Here is a 20,615-nt window from a genome sequence, read left to right on the forward strand (position 1 = left end):
AGTGACCTCCTTCTTGTTTCCTGAGAGAATCGCAGTCACCTCACCAGGTCCACCCTCCTCCTGCATCGTCACCCTCCAGGCCACCTTCTTCCTTGTGCCTGGGGTTGGGGCGGGGGGTGGGGGGGCATGTTCCCATCTGTTGCACTTCCTTTTTTTCTCCATGCATGTTCTCATTTTTCTCTTCCCCCATTCAAGAAATTGATCCCCTGTGGGCTCGGGGTCTCAGGAGAGAAAAGTGACAGGCCTGAGCGCAGAAATAGGTCAGCTCTCTTTTCTTTTTAAAGCCTCTTCAGGGCTCTAAGCGGAAATAGCTTCACGGTCTAATGAGCTTCAGAATGAAAGTTCAGTTGCCCTCAGGGGCCATTTGTTAAGTCAGCCCAGTAGAGGGGAAAGTGTCTGTTGCATTCCACAGCGGGGACACCCTCTCCCCCCAGCTCTATTGAGGTACAGATGACATGAAGAAAGTATACAAGTTGAGGAGTTTGGGCTTATCTAAACGTGGGAAGCCACCACCACAACCAAGATCATGGCCGTGAGAATGAACATAGCCATCATTCCTGAATTTCTTCGTCAAACCCTCCATCCCTCCCCCCTCCGTCCCTCCCCCCTCCGCACAGCCACTGACCTACCTGCTTTCTGTCACTATCAGTTAGTTGGTATTTTCTTTTTTCTTTTCTTTTTTTTTAAAGGTTTTATTTATTTATTTGACAGAGAGAGACACAGCGAGAGAGGGAACACAAGCAGGGGGAGTGGGAGAGGCAGAAGCAGGCCTCCCGCCGAGCAGGGAGCCCGATGCGGGCCTTGATCCCAGGACCCTGGGATCATGATCTGAGCTGAAGGCAGACGCTTAACGACTGAGCCACCCAGGCGCCCCAGTTGGTATTTTCCAGAATGAAATGTTACAGTGTGGATTCTCGTGTCTGGCTTTTTTCACTCAACATCATTGTTTTGCGCTTCATGTGTGTCGAACTAGGCCATTGCAGGGGACAGTTTATCAAGTCACCACGACTGGTTTTTATCGAGTGACCTGTTGGTGGACATTTGCCTTCTCTCCAGTCTTTGGCAATTACCGATAGAAGTGCTGTGAACACTGGTGTACAAGTCTTTGTGTGAACATATGCTTTCATTTCTCTAGGGTATACACCTAGGAGTGGAATGCTTGAATCATATACGGTGGGTATATATTTAACTTTTTTAAAAAAAAGATTTATTCATTTATTTGAGAGAGAGAGCATGGGGAGGCGCAGAGGGACAGGGAGATAAGCAGACTCCCCACTGAGTGGGGAGCCTGACGCTGGCTCAATCCCAGGACCCTGAGATCATGAGCTGAGCCGAAATCAAGATTCAGATGCTTAACTGACTGAGCCACCCAAGGCCCCCCTATATTTAAATTTTTAAGAAGCTGCCAAGCTTGGGGCACCTGGCTGGCTCAGTTGGTAGAGTATGTGACTCTTGATCTCTGGGTCATGAGTTCGAACCCCATGTTGGGTGTAGAGATCACTTAAACAGAAAACACTAAAGGGGCAAGATCTCTTAGCTCTGAGACTTGCCCTGTGGATCATGCAATCTTGACCGCCTAAGGTGTCATTGTTTGTTCGCGAACTGCCCCCCTGTACACAGAGGACAAGGGGAGACCAAAGAAAGAGACAGACCACCCCAGATTGGTAAGTGGCTGGTTTAATAAGCAAGGGAAGGTACTTACAAGGCTTGTCTTGGGCGCTGAAGATGGGTAGGTCTCCCCACCCACCCACCAGCATCTTAAAGATTATAGAGCCAGATGGTCTCAACAACACCTTGCTCTACTAAGGCTATGTCCTTGGGATGGCTCCCACTGTGGGAACGGTGGGCAGAAGTACAATCCACGGTCAGGGGAGGGAGTGAGGTGCCTCTGATCGCCTAAGTCCAGCTCGTGGGTCAAGCTGGGATGAGTCATTGCAAGTTCCGGTAGATAATGCCTGTCTCAGGTGTCATGGGGCTTAGGGTTCTCAGTAGCAAAGCATTATAATCTGCAGTGAGTGCTGGGGCAATGGCTGCTTCCCATGACTTCCATGCCCTTCTGGTGCTGGGTGTCTCCGCAGGGGTGTCCAGTTTGGCATATGGTGCAACAAGTCTTCCTGGATGATCATTCACATGAAGGGGGCGCCTGGGTGGCTCAGTCGGTTAAGCATCCAACTCTTGATTCCATGATCTTAGGGTCCTGGGATCGAGCCCTGCATCGGGCTCCGTGCTGGGCGTGGAGCCTGCTTAGATTCTCTCTCTTCCTCTTCCTCTGCCCTTCCCCCTGCTCATGCTCTCTCTCAAATAAAAATAAATAAATCTTAAAAAAAAAGAAAAAGAGGGGCGCCTGGGTGGCTCAGATGGTTAAGCGTCTGCCTTCGGCTCAGGTCATGATCCCAGGGTCCTGGGATCGAGTCCCGCATCGGGCTCCCTGCTCAGCGGGGAGCCTGCTTCTCCCTCTGCCTCTCTCTGTCTGTCTCTTATGAATAAATAAAAAATCTTTAAAAAAGAAAGAAAAAGAAAATGTATTAAAGCCTGGGAGGGTACTTTAGTCTACCCAGCCAGGGTGGTTTTACCTGTTAGTAATCTAATCTGCTATTTGAATATTCCACTTTTCCTTTCCACTAACCCTGCTGCTTGAGGGTTATAAGGGAGATGGGACCTCCATTCAATGTCCTGTTCTTTTGCTCTATCTTGTATATCGTGATCTTCCAAATGTGACTCCTGATCACTGTTTATTTGATGAGGGTATCTGTACGTGGTACTCAGCTTCTCTAATCTCCCTGATGGTGACCCCCTGGCTTGCACAGCGATAAGGGAAAGCTTGGGTTAGGCCAGATGCCGTGTCCACACCAAAGAATTTAGAACCCTCACTCAGGGAAAGGAGGTCAATATAATCTGTCTGCCAATCCCTCACTAGTTGGGAACTCTGGCGGCTGGCCCCACCCAGACTCCTTTGGCACTTGCTTTGGCATTATTTAGGACACACAGGACATACTTTTACAGAGTTAGCCAAGTCACTGTATGTCAAGGGCCATCTGGCATCCCTGACGATATGCCTTCCACCTGGGCGCCATGGTGGTTACTCTTAATGCTTCCTGATTGCCTGGGAGTGTCAGTGCCTTATGAACCACCGTGTGGACACCTCAGGCTCTTGCAGGTAAACCAAAACGTCTTTCCACATATCCTGACCCCACATGACTTATTCATGATCATTTACCCCTTGGCTCCCTATTGTCTGAGCCATAGGGTTCATCATTTGAGTACAGCCTGATGGTCCGTGCAAAGGGGGAGCAGTCGGGGTTCATGGGTGATCACCAGCCAAACCACTCCAAGTTCAGCCCACAGGCTCCTACTGTTTGTTCGGGTTTCCAGGTACCAGTGGGAATTTCCCCACTCCTTCTGTGCGGGCCACAGGGGCCACCGTGGGAAGGGGGTGGGCGCATTTGGAGGCTTGACATACTCTATGGGCCCTGGTAGCTAGCACCTGCCCTTCTAGAGACGGTGGAGTGGTGGAGAGAGTGCTTGTCTGCGGCAAATAGGCATGCCTCTTAGTCAAAGTGGGAGTCTGAGTTATGGCAGAGGTGGGTCGATGGGACGTATTCTCAACTCCCCCCTTAATAGGAAGGGAAGTTCTTCACTGGGATATGCCTATTCCCACATGAGAGGCTCTACTTGGAGGAGTACTGTGTACACGGCTAGGAGCTGTTCCTCTGTGGGGCTGTACCGGATTTCTGCCCCCTTCCAGAGCTGGGACCCAAATCCTAAGGGTACCGTCTCCTTCCGTTGTCCTAGCCAGAGTGCCCAATCCACATCTTCTGGAATCATGGACACATCTAATGCAAATGGCAGCCCCGTTTAGGAGATGCCCAAACTTTCATCTGCTCCGCCAGCATTTTTGACTTCTCAAAGGTGGCCTGCTGCTCTGATCCCCAGTCCCCATGTGCCCTTTCTTTACCAGGTAGTACAAGGGACGGAGGCACTGTGTCGGGGTGGCAGGGGAGGGGGGGATAAATTCCTTCAAAAACCCCATAAGGGTTGGATAGGCTTGCATCTCCTCCTTCACAGCTTGTGCAACAATGCGCATCTTATGCAACCAAATGACTCCCAAAAACGTTTTGGTGGCGCCCAGGCCTTGAATTTTCTGTGGGTTCGCCATGCATCCTCTCCCTTGCAGATGTTCCAGCAAACTCTATACAGAGTCCTGCAGCAGAGGCGAGTCTTCACATGTTAACATTATCTTCAGTGTCCTGGGCCCATTTTCCTGATGTGGAGGAGAATGGGGACAGATCTCTGGCTACCATCCCATGGCATGTTTTGGGGCTGTGCAGGGAGCTGTGGGGAGGCACTGGAAAGGTCCATTGTTTGCCGCTTCCACATGAAGGCAAATTGATCATAGTTATCAGAAACCTGCACTTGCTGGGGCTCCTGGGTGGCTCAGTCCGTTAAACATCTCAGCTCAGGTCTTGATCTCAGGCTTTTGAGTTCACGTCCTGTGCTGGGCTCCACCTGGAACCTACTTCAAACAAACAAAAGCATCAGAGCAGAACGGAACTGTAAATGATATAAAATAGCCATTGTTAAAAGATCTGATGAGAGTGATCATAAAGCAATTGACAAGGAAATTTGGTTATTTCTGTGACATACATCTTATTTTATTTTGTTTTTTAAAAAAATTTATTTGTTTGACGGAGAGACACAGCGAGAGAGGGAACACAAGCAGGGGGAGTGGGAGAGGGAGAAGCAAGGGGTGTGGGAGAGGGAGAAGCAGGCTTCCCGCTGAGCAGGGAGCCAGATGGGGGGTCCTGGGATCATGAACTGAGCCGAAGGCAGACGCTTAATGACTGAGCCACCCAGGTGCCCCTGAATATTTTATTTTTAAGTAATCTCTACACCACAACCCCAAATCAAGGGTCACATGCTTGACCGACGGAGCCAGCCAGGTCCCCCTCCCATGTAATTTAAAACATAAAATAAACTTAGTTTAATATCTTTCTTCTATAAGGAGAGAGAACACATCTTTTGATATTTTCTCTGGAAAATCCCAGAGTTAGTTTGAGGTTAACAAAGCTTGATTTAGATAGGATTTGGGGGAAGCTCGTCAAAAATATTGAAAGGTTTTAAAACACTTGATTAAATAGGATCATAGGTCACTGCGAAAGAATCTTTAGTTACTCATTTAACCAGAGGGACAATGAAAGACTTCACAGGCAAATACAGTAAGTCCCATAGTTGTAAAAATACTTAGCTCTGGTAATAGAGAAGAATCAGTTTTCTTAAGTAATCAAAGACCCGATAAAGACAACAGGGAGCACAGGAGAGGAATCTGTTTTCTAGGCAGATTACCTACAGTCAAGAAAAAGCCTTTCATAATCTCATCAAGAACAGACCAATGGTCCAAGAAAACTGTCCTTTTAACAGATGAAAGAAAATGACACTACCTTTTTTTTTTGAAATTTTATTTATTTTTGTGAGAGAGAGAGAGAGAGAGAAAGAGAGAGCGCGAGCGTGCGCATGGGGTGGGGGAAGGCAGAGGGAGAAGCAGGCTCCCCACTGAGCAAGGAGCAGAGGTCGGGACTCGATTCCAGGACCCTGGGATCTTAACCTGAGCCAAAGGCAGATGCTTAACTGACTGAACCACCCAGGGATCCCTAAGATTTTATTTTTGAGTAATCTCTACACCCAAGGTGGGGCCTCAACCTGTAACCCCAAGATCAAGAGTTACATGCCCCAGCAGTCTGTATTTTGAAAAGCCTCTTGCCCCCCCTTTCTCCCCTCAGTCTCAGGCAATCGTGGGGAGTGTTTATTTTTCAAAGGCATGATTAGATTTACATCTTCAAGGGACAGAGAATGCGAGTTTTCTCCTTGGGGTTTTGGGACATGTTTCTCCATTGGATCAACAGTCTAGGATGATGGCTATTTAAATGTTTCCTTTGGGGCGCCTGGGTGGCTCAGTTGGTTAAGCGACTGCCTTCGGCTCAGGTCATGATCCTGGAGTCCCTGGATCGAGTCCCGCATCGGGCTCCCTGCTCGGCGGGGAGCCTGCTTCTCCCTCTGACCCTCCCCCCTCTCATGTGCTTGCTCTCTCTCATTCTCTCTGTCTCAAATAAATAAATAAAATCTTTAAAAAATAAATAAATAAAAAAAATAAATGTTTCCTTTGTATTCAGGCTCCCACAGCATGGGGCACGCGGTCCATCTCATTGTCAGGCACCAGGACACCCTCGTCGCTTTCCCAGGGACCGTAAGTACCTCTTAGTGTCCTAATCAGGCTTTGTACACGCCCTCGGCTCTTAATCTGGGGCAGTTTGCACCCTCCTGGCTTTGCAAAACGGCACGCTAACGTCTGCAACTTATTATTTTGTTCTCCCACTGTGCTGTGAGCCCTGAGGCCAGCAGAGTAATGGACAACCGCATGTCCTTTTCCTGAATTCAGCTCCTCTTCTAAGCTCTAGCGCAAGCTTCAGCCTCTGGTGGCCACACTGCCCACACTAGAGGCCACCCCACACCCCCCGCTGTAGGCACCCCCTTCCCTGCCTGCCACAGTGTGCAGGCCAGCATTTTGGGGGGCAAACCGTCCTCGTGCAGTGCTCCACAAGCATCTAACGCATGGGGCCACCCCTCCCCACATAGAGGTCGGTGGCCAACTAGAGAGTTTCCCTGCAGATGTCCCTTTCCCAAGGCCCATTTCTTTGGTCTCCTGGCTGATTCGTTAATTGTCGGTTTGCGAACGGGCCCCGTACGCAGAGGACAAGGAGAGACCAAAGAAAGAGGCAGACCGCTCCAGATTGGTAGGTGGCTGGTTTAATAAGCAAGGGAACGCACTTACGAGGGTTGTCTTGGGCGCCGCAAGATGAGTAGGTCTCCCCAACCACCCACCAGCATCTTAAAGTTTTTTGTTTTTGTGTTTTTTTAGATTTTATTTATTTATTTGACAGAGAGAGAGACAGCCAGAGAGGGAACACAAGCAGGGGGAGTGGGAGAGGGAGAAGCAGGCTTCCCGCGGAGCAGGGAGCCCAATGCGGGGCTCGATCCCAGGACCCTGGGATCATGACCTGAACTGAAGGCAGACGCTTCACCGACTGAGCCACCCAGGTGCCCCTCTTTTTTTTTTAGTCTCCTTTAACACATAAAAATACATATAAAAATTCCTTTGGCAATTTCCTTTATCTCTACCCCTCAAGATACATGTTGGCAGTCATCCTCCAAGCATATGACCCACCGATATACATCTGAAGGGTCTCATGACTGAGTTTTTATTAAACAGTAATAAATAACCTTTTCCTAGCAATAGCTAGCCCCCCTCAGGGTCCTGGAAACCTTGTTTCCAAAATACCTTGGAGGTCTGTGCTATCCCTAACCCCCTCCCAACTTGAAAGTATATAATGGGCCATTCCTCATGACCCCAGTGCAGTTCTTTCTGCCCATGGGTCCTGTCCCCATGCTTTTATAAAACCACCTTTTTGCACCAAAGACATCTCAAGAATTCTTGCCTCCTCACCGTTCCCGGCGCCTGCTGGGCATGCACCCACCACAGGGCCTTTGCCCGGCTTTTCTCTGCCTGGAACATCCTCCCCAGATGCATGCCTGTGACTCTCACCTCTGGCAAGGTTTTGCTCAGGTGTCACCATCTGTGTGACTTCTCAAAAAGTATAACCTCTCTTACTGTTTTATTTTTAATCTGATACTATATATATCAATGGTTCTCAGCAGCAACTTGTTAAAAACACAAATTCTAAAAATAAACCCTAGCGCATAAGGTCAAATGATTTTTAAAAAAGATTTATTTATTTATTTATTTATTTGAGAGAGAGAGAGAGAGAGCATGAGCGGGAGGGTGAGAGGGAGAGAGAATCTGAAGCTGACTCCACGCTAAGTGGGGAGCTCAAAGTGGGGCTTTGATCTCAAGACCCTGAGATCACGCAACCCAGGCTGAAACCAAGAGTCGGTCACTTAACCGACTGTGCCACCCAGGCGCCCCCTAAGGTCAAATGAGTTTTGACAAGGGTGCTCAGCTCATTCAGTGGGAAAAGGACAGTCTTTTACACAGATGGTGCTGGGAAAACTGGAATGGATATCCACATGCAAAAGAGTCAAGTAGGATCCTTATGCAACACCATATACAAAAGTGAACCTAAATTGAATCAAAGACCTAACTGTAAGAAGTCAAACTACAGGACCCTTAGAAAAAACATAGGGGAAAACTTCATGACATAGGATTTGGCAATGATTTCTTGGATATGACACCAAAAGAACAAGCAACAAAAGAAAAACTGAATTGGACTACATCAAAATGAAAACCGTGGGACGCCCGGCTGGCTCAGTCAGAAGAGCATGAGACTCTTGATCTCAGGATTGTGAGTTCAAGCCCCATGTTGGGTGTAGAGATTACTTAAAATCTTAAAAATAAAACAAAATAAAATAAAAATTCCTTCTGGCTGCCATGTGGGCAGGGACTGGAGGGGATTTCCTGGACTGGAAGCCAGGAAGCAGTGGAGGCTGGGCGGGACCAGGATGGGGTCAGGGAAGGGGAAGGTCAGGGGGGCATGAAAGGGGACAGGGAGGTATGTAGGATGGGGCTCAGGGCTCTAGCCTAGGGACTGGAGGGATCATGAGGCCCCCCTATAATGGGTACTAGAAGGAGCAGGTTTGGGGGAGGTGCTGTGGCCAGTTTGGGACACCATGGGAGTGGGGCCACAAGAGGAGGCGTCCGGCACAAAGCCCAGAGCTCCAGAGTGAACAAGATGCTGGGTGTGACCCCATAGTCCTCAACCAGCGATAGCTCAAACGTCCACCTTTTACATTTAACTTCCCCATACTTTGCCAACATATCCACGCATCACCCGTGTACTTAGCTACTGGGTAGTTTTCTTGAAATCAACTCAGATTTTTTTTTTTTTATTCAACACATTTCTTTAAACAGGAAATGTCAGGATCACCTGGGTGGCTCAGTAGATTGCCTGCCTTCGGCTCCGGTCACGGTCCAGGGTCCTGGGATTGAGCCCCACGTTGGGCTCCTTGCTCAGTGGGGAGTCAGCTTCTTCCTCTCCTGCTGCCCCTCCCCCCTGCTCATGTGCTCTTTCTCTCTCTCAAATAAATAAATAAATAATCTTAAAAAAAAAACAACCACCAGGAAATGTCATTTCACTCTAGGAGGTGGAAAACCAGTACTACCTGCCATAAATAGAATACAGTAGTAGGAACAAATCCAGTGACTCAACAAGAACCAAGAAGAGGTGCTTGTGTAAGCATTGGGTGAAAGGCTGTTGGGGACAGGTTCTTCACAGGGTCCCAGGGTACAACCCACAGATGACATCATAATTCAGAGGGGGAGAAATCCAGCAGTCACTTCCCATTATGGGCAGAATTGTGACCCTCCCCTCCAAATTCATATTTTGAAGTCCCAATCTCCAGTTCCCCAGAATGTGACTGTGTTTGGAGCAAGGGCCTTTAAAGAGGTGATTAAGTTAGGGGTGCCTGGGTGGCCCCGTCGGTGAAGCACCTGTCTTTGACTCAGGTCATGATCCTGGGGTCCTGGAATTGAGACCTGCGTGGGGGTCCCTGCACAGCAGGGGAGTCTGCTTTTTCCTCTCTCCCCTCTGCCCCCCCACTCATTCTCTCTCTGGCTCTCCCTCTCATTCAAATAAATAAATAAAATCTTTTTTAAAAAAAGACTTTATTTATTTATTTGATGCAGAGAGAGAGACAGCTAGAGAGGGAACACAAGCAGGGGGAGTGGGAGAGGGAGAAGCAGGCTCCTCCTGGCTGAGCAGGGAGCCTGATGCGGGGCTCCATCCCAGGACCCTGGGATCATGACCTGAGCCAAAGGCAGATGCTTAACGACTGAGCCACCCAGATGCCCCAAATAAATAAATAAAATCTTAAAAAAAAAAAGAGGTGATTAAGTTAAAATGAAGTCATATGGGTGGCCCAGTGCAATATGAATGGTGTCCTCATAGGAAGAGATTGGCAACTAATGTAACATTGTGTGTCAACTATACTTCAATTTAACAAATAAATAAGTAAATAAATATATTAAAATTTTAAAAAGAGGAGACTAGGACATAGGCAGGGACAAAGGGAAGGCCGTGTGAAGACAAAAGGCCACCTACTAGCCAAGGAGAGAAGCCTCGGAGGAAACCAAACCTGCCAAGGCCTTGATCTTGGACTTCCAGCCTCCAGAACTGTGAGAAACCAAATTTCTGTGCTTTTACCACCCCATCTGGGCTTTTCTGTTATGGCACCTCGATCCAGCTAATACAGTCCTTAACTCCAAAGGCACAGTTAGAATTGCCGATCATGGGGCCCCCCCGGATGGGATGTACTGGGAAGGACACAATGTCCACCTAGAGGGTATACTTCCCTTAACTGCAGGACTGGAATCTAATAATGAGGAAATCCAGAAACTGGGACTGCCCACAAGACATACCCATCCAGAATATAAAGAACTTAGGGCACCTGGGTAGCTCAGTCGGCGCTTAACCGACTGAGCCACCCAGGCGCCCCGAGGGCATACTGCTTAGTGAAATAAGCCAGTTCACCAAGAGACTAGATGATTCCACTTAAACGAGATATCTAAGAATCATGAAAACCATGAAAAATAAAGTAGAATGGTGGTTGCCAGGGTCTGGGGAAGGGGAAATGGGAGTTGTGGTTGATGGGCATAGTTTCAGATTTACAAGACAAAGACATCTGTTACACAATGTATACATAGTTAACACTATTATAACTCTAATTAACCCCCCAAAATAGTGAATATAGTTAACACTATTATAACTCTAATTAACACCAAAAAATAGTGAATATAGTTAACACTATTATAACTCTAATTAACACCAAAAAATAGTGAATATAGTTAACCCTATTATAACTCTAATTAACACCAAAAAATAGTGAATATCGTTAACTCTATTATAACTCTAATTAACACCAAAAAATAGTGAATATAGTTAACCCTATTATAACTCTAATTAACACCAAAAAGTAGTGAATATAATTAACACTATTATAACTCTAGTTAACACCTAAAAATAGTTAAGAGGGTAAATTTGGTATTATATGATTTTTACTACAATTATAAAAAATACATATGTACATAAATGCATAATAAATAGGGGCGTCTGGGTGGCTCAGTCTGTTTTCGGCTCAGGTCATGATTCCGGGGTCCTGGGATTGAGTCCCGCATCGGGCTCCCTGCTCAGTGGGGAGCCTGCTTCTCCCTCTGCCCGCTTGTGCTCTCTCTGTCAAATAAGTAAATAAAATCTTTTGAAAAAATGCATAATAAGTGAACATGATGAAATTCTTGGTGTCCTGCTTGCCCTGAAGGTTCTTGAAAAAGGAGATGGTCCCCTCACGTCTGCGGGGATCAAGCTACCCCACTCAGTTCTGTCTGAACATAAGATGAGAGGCCACATCCTGTAGTCCCCCCCCCATCTCTGCTTCCTGCTTCACTGCCCGATGCAGCCATTTTGAGCTTTTTGGGTTTTTTTGTTTTTGTTTTTTTTTAAAGATTTTATTTATTTATTTGAGACAGAGAGCACATGAGAGGGGGGAGGGTCAGAGGGAGAAGCAGGCTCCCCGCTGAGCAGGGAGCCCGATGCGGGACTCGATCCCGGGACTCCGGGATCATGACCTGAGCCGAAGGCAGTCGCTTAACCAACTGAGCCACCCAGGCGCTCGAGCTTTTTGGTTTTTAAAAACAATTGCAAAAAACTCTCTTCTGGCACATTTTTTTAGGTGATGTCTAAAATTACAGAATTTTGATCATTATGAAATGCAAAATGTAAAATGTAAAATTGTAATGGCAATATATTCTTTGTGAAATGGATTCAGGGGATTTTCCTACTTTTCTAGTTAATTCCTACATCACGAGATGCATGTCCCTTGTTGCTAGAGTGAGACTGGGTTGGATATTAATTCTACTCCATTTTTTTTTATATTAACTGCTGAGTGTTAAGTTTCCTGTGGTTGCTGTGACAAATGACTACAGACTCAGTGGCTTAAGACGACAGAAATTTCTTCTCCTACATTCTTGGGGCCAGAAGTCTGAAATCAGTATCACTGGGGTGAAATCAAGGTGTGAACAGGGCCCCCTCCTTCTGGAAGTGCTAGGAGAGCATCCGGTCTGCGCCTCTCCCAGCATCTGGTAGCTGACTGCTTTTTTTTTTTTTTTTTTAAGATTTATTTATTTTTATTTGAGAGAGAGAGAGAGTGTGTGCATGTGAGCTCAGGAGCAAGAGGAGCAGAGGGAGAGGGAGAGAGAATCTCAAGCTGACTCCACACTGAGCGCAGAGCCTGATGCGGGGCTCAATCTCCCCACCCTGAGATCACGACCTGAGCCGAAACCGAGAGTCTGAAGCTTAACTGACTGCGCCACCCAGGTGCCCCTGATGGCTTTCCTTGGCTTGTGATCACCAACTCTCCAACCTTCAAGGCCGGCACCTTCAAATCTTTTTCTGCTTGTCTTCATATCATCTTCTCTTGTTTGTGTCAAATCTCCCTCTGCCTTCCTTCTATAGGAACGCGTGTGATTGCATTTAGAGCCCTCCCCCAGATAACCCAGAATAGTCTCCCCATTTTAAGATCCTTAATTTAATACCATCTGCAAAGACCCTTTTCCAAAAAAGGTAATGTTCGTGGATTTCAGAGATTAGGACAGGGATCTCTGTTAGGCAGCCATTTCCAGCCTACCATTTGGCATTGAACCATTCAGCAAGTATTTGCTGAACACCTAATGGGTCCAGGCATTTGGCTAGGCACTGAAAATAGAGCTATGCACAAGACAGAGATCCCTAGCCTCCTGAAGCTGACAATCTAAGGCCGCACTGACCAACACGGTAGCTCCTAGCCCTGCGTGGCTACTGAGCGCTTGAAATGTGACTGGTCCCACCTGAGATGTCAAATAGAAAATACACACTGGATTTTGAATATTTTGCACACAAGCAAAAAAGATTGTTAAATAGTACAATAATTTTTGGATTTTTTAAAAGATTTTTTTTGGGGGGGGGGGCGCCTGGGTGGCTCAGTCGTTAAGCGTCTGCCTTCGGCTCGGGTCATGATCCCAGGGGCCTGGGATCGAGCCCCGCATCGGGCTCCCCGCTCGGCAGGAAGCCTGCTTCTCCCTCTCCCACTCCCCCTGCTTGTGTTCCCTCTCTCGCTGTGTCTCTCTCTGTCAAATAAATAAAATCTTAAAAAAAAAAAGTTTTTTTTATTTTTTTTATTTTTAAGTAATCTCTACACCTAACGTGGGGCTCAAGTTCACAGCCCTGAGATCAAGAGTCGCATGCTCCACCGACTGAGCCAGCCAGGCGCCTCTAATTTTTGGATGTTGATTACATGTTGAAGTGATAACATTTGGGACATATTGGGTTCAATCAGGTAGGCTATTAAAATTAATTTCACTTGTATCTTTTTAGTATTTTTTGTAATGGAGCTACTTTCTAAATATATAGCTTGCACTATATTTCTGTTAGGCAACCTAAGGGGAGGGACACTATGGACAAAAATTAACACAATAAATAAGTACATATTATATGGTATGCTAGGAAGTGCTAATTTCTTTTTTTTTTTAATTTTTTTTTATTAATTCTTTTTTTTGAAGATTTTATTTATTTGACAGAGAGAGAGACAGCCAGAGAGGGAACACAAGCAGGGGGAGCAGGAGAGGGAGAAGCAGGGAGAGCAGAGCTGGGAGCCTGATGCGGGGCTCGATCCCATGACCCTGGGATCATGACCTGAGCCGAAGGCAGACGCTTACCAACTGAGCCACCCAGGCGCCCCTAGGAAGTGCTAATTTCTACGGAAAATAAAGTTCTGGGTAAGAGAGTATATTCGCTTCCTGTTGCTTCTATAACAAATTACCACAAACATAGCAGGTCAAAAACCCCACAAATTTATTATCTTGCAGTTCTAAAGGTCAGAAGTTCAAAATAGCTCTTCGGGCCTAAAATCAAAGGCCGAGCCTTCCCGAGGTTCCAGGGGAAAATCCACTTGTCTTTTTCAGCTTCTAGAGGGTACCTGCTTTGGCTCCTGGCCACATCACTCTGACCTCTGCTTGCAAAATCACATCTCTTTCTCTGACTCTGGTCCTCCTGCCTCCCTCTTGTAAGGACTGTGGAGATTATATTGGGCCGCCAGGATGATCCAGAATAATCTCCCCATGTCAAGATCCTTAATTTAGTCACATATATAAAGTCCCTTTGACCATGTAAGGTAACACACTCCCAGATTCTGGGGATTAGGAAGGGGAAGTCTTGGGGGAACATTATTCTGCCCACCACGAGGAGGGGCACAGCGGAGGTGGGTCTGTTCCTGGGAACCCCTCCCCCTCCCTGCACCTAAGCCAACAGGGGTCGGAAGTCAGCGCCGTCCTGGTGCCTCCGGAATGTTGCCTGAGGAGCAGGAGGGTTTGAGACCCCTAATCATCCTCGGTCTCTGGGCACAGGGTCTCTCGCCATGGTTCCTCAAAGGGCAGGCTGACCGGGGGGAATGGCAGGAGCCTGGGTCAGAAAGGCAGTGGGTCCGGCGCTCCCCTGCACCCGCAGTCCGGAGGGACGGTCACCTGCGCTCCGGCGTGGGCCTGTCTGTCGCGTCTATGCAGCGTCCGCCGGCTGTGCCACTGGCGGAGGGAGGCGCGAGCCTCAGAACTGAGCCCCTGGGGCGCGCGGCCCGCGTCGGGCTGGTAGTGAGCGATGTGGTGCAGCGCCCCAAACCACGTGGTCAGGTAGTAGCCGGCTAGGGACAGGACGGGGTGGTCAGCGCGGCTCTCCGGCTACCCTGGTCGCCCGAGGTCCCGCCGCAGTTTGTCCGCCTTCCCCCCTGCTGCGGGGCGCGGCTGTTGGGCCCTAGGGCGCCCCCTGTTGGGTCCCGGCGTTTCTGGGGTGCGGACTCACCTTCCCCACGCAGCTCCTCGGGATCCAGCAGCTCCATGAGAAACTCCACGTCCAGCTGCGTCTCCCCAATGTGCGGACTCCAGATCAGTTCTTCCGTCAGCGCGGGCAGGAAGGCGTCGGCCCCCAGGGGCTCTGGCGGAGCCGGAGGACAGGCTCTGAGCTGGATGGGGGCCGTGTAGACACGTCCCTCCGATCCCCAGGACCACGCGCGCTGGCGGCCCTTCCACTTGTTGAGCATGAAAACGCCTCCTACCAGACCCCCAGGCCCGCGTAGACGCCTCGCGCTAGAGCGTACCACCCTCCCCCCTCGACGTGCACGCAGGCGCCTCCCATCCCGCTCCCGCCACCCTCGAGCTACCGCACATCCACGTGGACGCAGGTAAACCTCCTTTACCTTGGTTCTCGGCCTGAGCCAGGCCCGCGTAAACGTCACTGCACACCGCCAGCAGCAGCGCCACCTTGCGGCGTGGGGCGCAGGCGGCGTGGAGGTGCGCCAGGCGCGCGTGGATGCGGCTCCGCAGGGCGGGGGCGGGGCCCTGCCCCTCGAGCCCCGCCCCCCGGTGGTCCGGAGGCCCCGCCCCCGTCCGCAGCGCTATTTGTCGCTGCTGCAGTCGCCGCAGTTCCTGGGCGCGGAGCGTGCGGAGTCGCGTCCACAGGACAGGCTTCAGGGGCGCCAGCACCGCCCGGCACAAGGCCGCCTCCACCGCGGCGCCTGCGAGGGGTTGGGGCGGGTGAGCGAAGGGCCGCCGGGCTGACCCCCTCCCCGGGGCCGAGCGCCACCCTCAAGTGTAGGCACGGGTGGGAGAACACGCGTGGAAGAGGGAGCCCGGGTGTGGACACGCGCGTGGGAGAGGGAGCGCGGCTGTCACACATGTGAGAGACGGAGCAGTGGCGAACGGAGCAGGAAAAGGCGTGTGAGTGGCAAAGCAAACAGGTGCGCAGGGATGGGGAGAAAGAAGTTGGGTGTGAACGCACATGTCGGGCCAAAGGAGGACACACGAGAACCCGAGTGGGTTCGGGAAATGGCCATAAGTTCTCTCCCAGCCCTCCTTATTACCAAGAGGCTCGTCCTTCTGGGGGACCCCAGGCCCCCTGCTCTCCAAAACAGCCCTGACATTGGGGTCCTTTGATAAGTGATCCTGGAGGTCAGTCAGGAGGTGCCGCACATCCTGAAGCAGCTCTGTGGCGGGGTCCCCAGGCATGTGGGGGCCTCTGGCATTTGAGGTGAGGCGTGCCCTAAGGCTCTGGAACTGCCTGCCCACATAGCTGCCCCGGGCCCTGGCCAGAGCCTGGATGTGATGGGTGAGCACATCCTCAGGGCCGTTCTCTTCATCTTTGTAGTTGTCCTCGTTCTCGTCCTCATCCTTGTCCTCCACTTTCTCCTCCACCAGGCTGGCCAGAGCTGGCCCAGGGTGGTGTACTTCTGGGCTGAGCGGGCCTTCAACCCAGGAGACCCGGTGAGGGGCAGGGTTCCTGGGGGCTGGATGTGAGGAGAGAGTTGGGCCCCACAGAACAGCAACAGTAGCTCCCCCGTCCCCCTAGGGGCCCAGGGCCCCGTCTAGCCCAGCTAACCTGAACTGTGTCTTTCTACAGTTTCTGGAGGTTTCTGGAGGATCTGCTCCATCCCCCACCCTCTGTGGGTCTCCAGGTAGAGCTTGTTCACCATAGACAGCACCTTCTCTGAGATGTTGAGGTGGACACTGCCAGTCTGTGGAGGACCTGGGGACCAGAATAACCGAGGTGTCCCAGATATCCAAGGAGCCAGCTCTGCTTCCTTCAGGGCACTGGGGGACTTAATTCCCAGCCTCATTACTGGTTTGGCCCCTGGTCTCTTGTCACTCAGGCCCAGGAGGCAAGCCTCCCACAGCTTCCCTCACCCCCCATTTTATTCTCCCTCAAACCTGGTAGTCTGGTCCCTGAAGGGCCGTCCTGCCAGACCAAGAAGCTGGAAAGTGGCTTCCCCCTCCCTTAGGGAACCATCCCTCACCTGTGTGTTGGTCTCCAGGCCTTAGAGTGGGAGGGGGCAAGAGCAGTGTTCTGGGCAAAACATCCCTGAGAAAAGATAAGGGGGAACAGCAGTGTGGGTGGGATGTCTTAGGGATGGATCACCCTTAGCCCTTTTGATGGGTGACCAGTACCTGCTGGCTGATAGGAAGGCCAGGAGATGGGGCAGGTCTGGCATGCAGAGGTTAGAATATTCCAGAGACACACCTGGGGGTAGGGGGCAACAAGGGGCAAGGAAGAAAGGTTGAGGGGTGGCAGCCTCATCTTCCCTGGGACTCTGTCTTCCTCCATCCTGTAATTCTCCCCAAAGACCCTCAAGAGAGGGAAATTTCTACCTTTGGAGTCCCCATCTTTTCCTGAGTCTTTATGTTTGCATCCCACTTATGGCACCAAAAAGCATTGGGGAGATATTTTGGAAGCAAAGCTGATTAAATTTGCTGTGGGCTGGAATCTAGGGGGTAGGCTCCTCACCTCCAGGAAGCTTCTGGATCTGGTAGGTGTGGACTTCTCCTGGTGAAGCTCCTGTCCTCAACACCAGGACCTGGCTGGGGTCATGTCCTGTGACCAGGAAGCTCTGGGGGGGATGGGGTGGAGACAAAGGTTATCTTTTTTTTTTTTTAAGTTTTATTTAAGTAATCTCTACACCCAACCTGGGGCTCGAACTCACAATCCCGAGATCAAGAGTTCCCTGCTCTTCCAACTGAGCCAGCCAGGCACCCCGAGGCAAAAGTCATCTTGAAAGGGATTTGTGCAAATCTCTGTTACTTTTGCCTGCCCAGCACCCATTTCCCTTATTTTGGATTCCACACCCCAAACTTCCTTTAAGGAAACCCACTCCTTCCCTTAGTCCGTGCTGGTGGGACTAACTCCCTCCAAGGCCCAGGGATGGTCCCGTGACCTGATCTAGCCAACAGGATGACAGTACTTTCTCATCACTGTGATTGGTTCAGAGGTGGGCATGTGAATCAAGCCCAGCCAATGGAAATCTTCCACAAGATTTTTGCTGGAGCTCTTTGGAAGGAAGCCTCTTTTTACACTGGGATTGCTGGGCTTGTGGGATGTGGCCGTGAGCTGGGGACAGCCATCTCTGCCACCACAGGGACAGAGCCCCCTTGTGAAGGAAGCTGTATAGACCCGCTAGTTGCCTTATCCAAGTCTATCCCTATTCCTTGCAGAACTGCAGCCTTGTTCTGGCATAATCTGCCCAGCTGGAGAAGACGGATGATGTGTAGGCAGTGTTTCTCACCTCTGGGTTTATAACTCCCAGGTGAGCTTTAAAAAAATATTGCCGTCTAGGGCGCCTGGGTGGCTCAGTTGGTTAAGCGACTGCCTTCGGCTCAGGTCATGATCCTGGAGTCCCGGGATCGAGTCCTGCATCGGGCTCCCTGCTCAGCGGGGAGTCTGCTTCTCCCTCTGACCCTCCCCCCTCTCATGCTCCCTGTCTCTCATTCTCTCTCTCAAAATAAATTTAAAAAATCTTAAAAAAAAAAAAATATTGCCGTCTGGGCCCCATATATTGTGAATCAATTGTAAAGGCTTTTGGTTTTCCTGGTGCAATTGGTGCTTCCTTTCTTTTCTTCCTCCTGCCTGGAGTGCACACATGCACTTGGACCTGGGGTGGCCACTGGGCAATCGTGAGGGGAGCCCAAGGGAATGGCAGAGAACCTGGCCTTGATGTCACTAGGTCTGCTGAATCAGAGTCTGCAGCTGCCTTTCCGGATGTGTCAGAAAGACAAATGCCTGTTTGCCTAAGCTACTATAGAACGAGTGTGTGTTCCTTGGGCTTTCACAGTTGAAGCAAAGCCAAGAAATAGGATGAGGAGAAATTTTTAAGTTGTCTAATGCTCAGGGTCCAGACATTCCTGAAATTCCCTTCACTTCCAGATTTTTCAGTCATTGGAATCGATAAGTAGCCTTTTTGGTTTGCCCGGTTTGTGGTGTTTGTCACTAGGAACCAGCAGAGTCCTGACTGATCCACGGTGTCCTGGGGAGGGTCAGAGAAGGTCCCTGGCTGTGAGTACTCACCCCCGGTGGCCACAGCTCAAGAAGGGCTTCTGCATCCTGAGTGTCCAGCTCTGGGATCTGCCACACCCCCCACGTCCTCCATAGGCGAAGGAGTGGCTCTGGGGTCCCAAGGACCCCTGTGAGGGTCTCATCTGCTCCATTCACCTGTGATGGAACCTGTCTGGGACAGGCGGGGTCCAGGGGACCGGATGTTAGAGGTGGGCCGTTGGACACTGAGGTGGGGTCAAAGGTGCAGGAAGGGCAGCCCAGGGAAGAAATGGGATTCAGGGTCTTCTAGGGGGGTGGGCATTGGATGGAAGGGACTTCTGAAGCCAGGGCAGGAGTTGGAGACCCCAGCCCCAGCAGCCCTCACCTCTCCCCGACGGTGGGGCCTGCAGAGGCCTCGTCCTCCGGCTGGGCCATCCTCAGGATGCGGGAGGCCAGCCAGCCATGGTCTGGCCTCTGGCAGGAAGGAAGATAAGGCTCAAGGTGCCTCCAACCCAGAGGTAACAGTCAGCATATTTACAACCAATACAGCAGAAACCCTGACCAATGCAAACGGACCCAAGGCCCCTTGCTGTGGCAGGTGTTAATGCTTTAGTCCCCAGGTGGTGGGGAGATCTGGGGATCCCAGGAAGCAGGCCAGTGGGTCTTGGTGGGGAGGGGGGAAAGGGAGGACCCAGACTGATGGCTCTTTACCGAGTGGCACAGAGATGTTCCAGCTTTTGACAACCAGTGCTGCCATAATACAGACATGGACCAGTTGAATAACAGCTTTTGCCCAAACCCAGTGCCCAGACAGGTGCTCAGCCCACAGGGGACACTCTGTCAACGTGAACTATCTTATACAACATCTTCCCCCTTCCCAGACCACGGCGGGGGGGCCCTCAAATATTCCCTCCCCCACATTTTATTAGAGACATTTTCAAACATCCAGAAAACCAGAATTTTACAGAGAACATCCTTATACCCGCTACCTAGATGTTACTGCTGGCATTTTCTTTTTTGCTTATTCGACATCTGTCCCTCTGTCCATCGGACCTCAACTCTTCAGCAGGTACGTAGTCCTAGCTAGCGTGGGTTATCACTCGAGGTGGGCATTTTTAAATATTTTCCCTGCAGCAGTGGCAGGAGTAGGACCCCTGGGTCCATTCATCTGTGCACCTAACAAATACTTTGTAAGTACAGGCCCAGACTGGGTGGCCTGGGGAAACAGTGGTGGATAGAACAGGCCCCTGCCCTCGGGGGGTGGCATAGGAAAGGGGTAATGAACAGCTAAACAAATCAATCAGCCTGCTGACTAGAAACCCGGGGTTTTAGGAAGGGTGGGGACAGTGAGCAGGTGTCCTGTCCAGGGGAGAGCAGGAAGGAGGGGTGGGTGGGGGCAGAGAGGCTGATGCTCGCCTGGATGGCCGGTGGTGCTGGGCAGGGCGGGGTGGGGCCAGCAGCCTGACACCAAAGGGAGGCAGTGGGGGTGACGATGCCAGCCGCTAGGTCCCTGGGGACCCCTACCTGTTCTCCGAAGGGAGGCCTGGAGTAGCAGGAAGTGAAAGTGTTCCTCATAGAGAGAGGAAGCTGGGCGGGCGGGGGGAAGAGGCGGGGCTGGGGGGGTAATCTGAAATCGACCTTCCTCTCTTGCGGGGGCTCAGGCCTTAGGTGACTGGGCTTTGGAGGAAGGAGCTCTGGCAGTCTGGGAGTCCGGGGGTAAGTGCCGCGGGG

At 50.6% G+C, this 20,615-nt stretch overlaps 1 protein-coding gene across 8 annotated transcripts; it reads right to left on the minus strand.

The window, feature by feature from the left end:
- Positions 1–847: 847 nt before the first annotated feature.
- Positions 848–20,615, minus strand: RINL (Ras and Rab interactor like). Of its 8 annotated transcripts, none has more exons than XM_064580463.1 (11): positions 19,270–20,615; positions 18,918–19,077; positions 17,364–17,466; positions 17,027–17,099; positions 16,876–16,940; positions 16,461–16,607; positions 15,946–16,368; positions 15,283–15,600; positions 14,889–15,020; positions 14,558–14,730; positions 850–4,513 (listed from the first exon to the last, which is right to left on the minus strand). In XM_064580463.1, the coding sequence occupies exons 1-11, from the start codon at positions 19,317–19,319 to the stop codon at positions 4,484–4,486; spliced, it is 1,674 nt and encodes a 557-aa protein (XP_064436533.1). In that variant the 5' UTR covers positions 19,320–20,615; the 3' UTR covers positions 850–4,483. The 8 variants fall into 8 exon arrangements, with proteins under 8 accessions (XP_064436535.1, XP_064436536.1, XP_064436533.1 ...); XM_045891469.3 differs by lacking the exon at positions 850–4,513 and adding an exon at positions 13,200–14,471; XM_064580465.1 differs by lacking the exon at positions 14,558–14,730 and having other exon boundaries at positions 848–4,516.

This window comes from Mirounga angustirostris, unplaced genomic scaffold (genome assembly GCF_029215605.1).
Source record: "Mirounga angustirostris isolate CCGP_5_RB_7025 unplaced genomic scaffold, mMirAng1.0.hap1 SCAF_16, whole genome shotgun sequence".
Classification (NCBI taxonomy): domain Eukaryota; kingdom Metazoa; phylum Chordata; class Mammalia; order Carnivora; family Phocidae; genus Mirounga; species Mirounga angustirostris.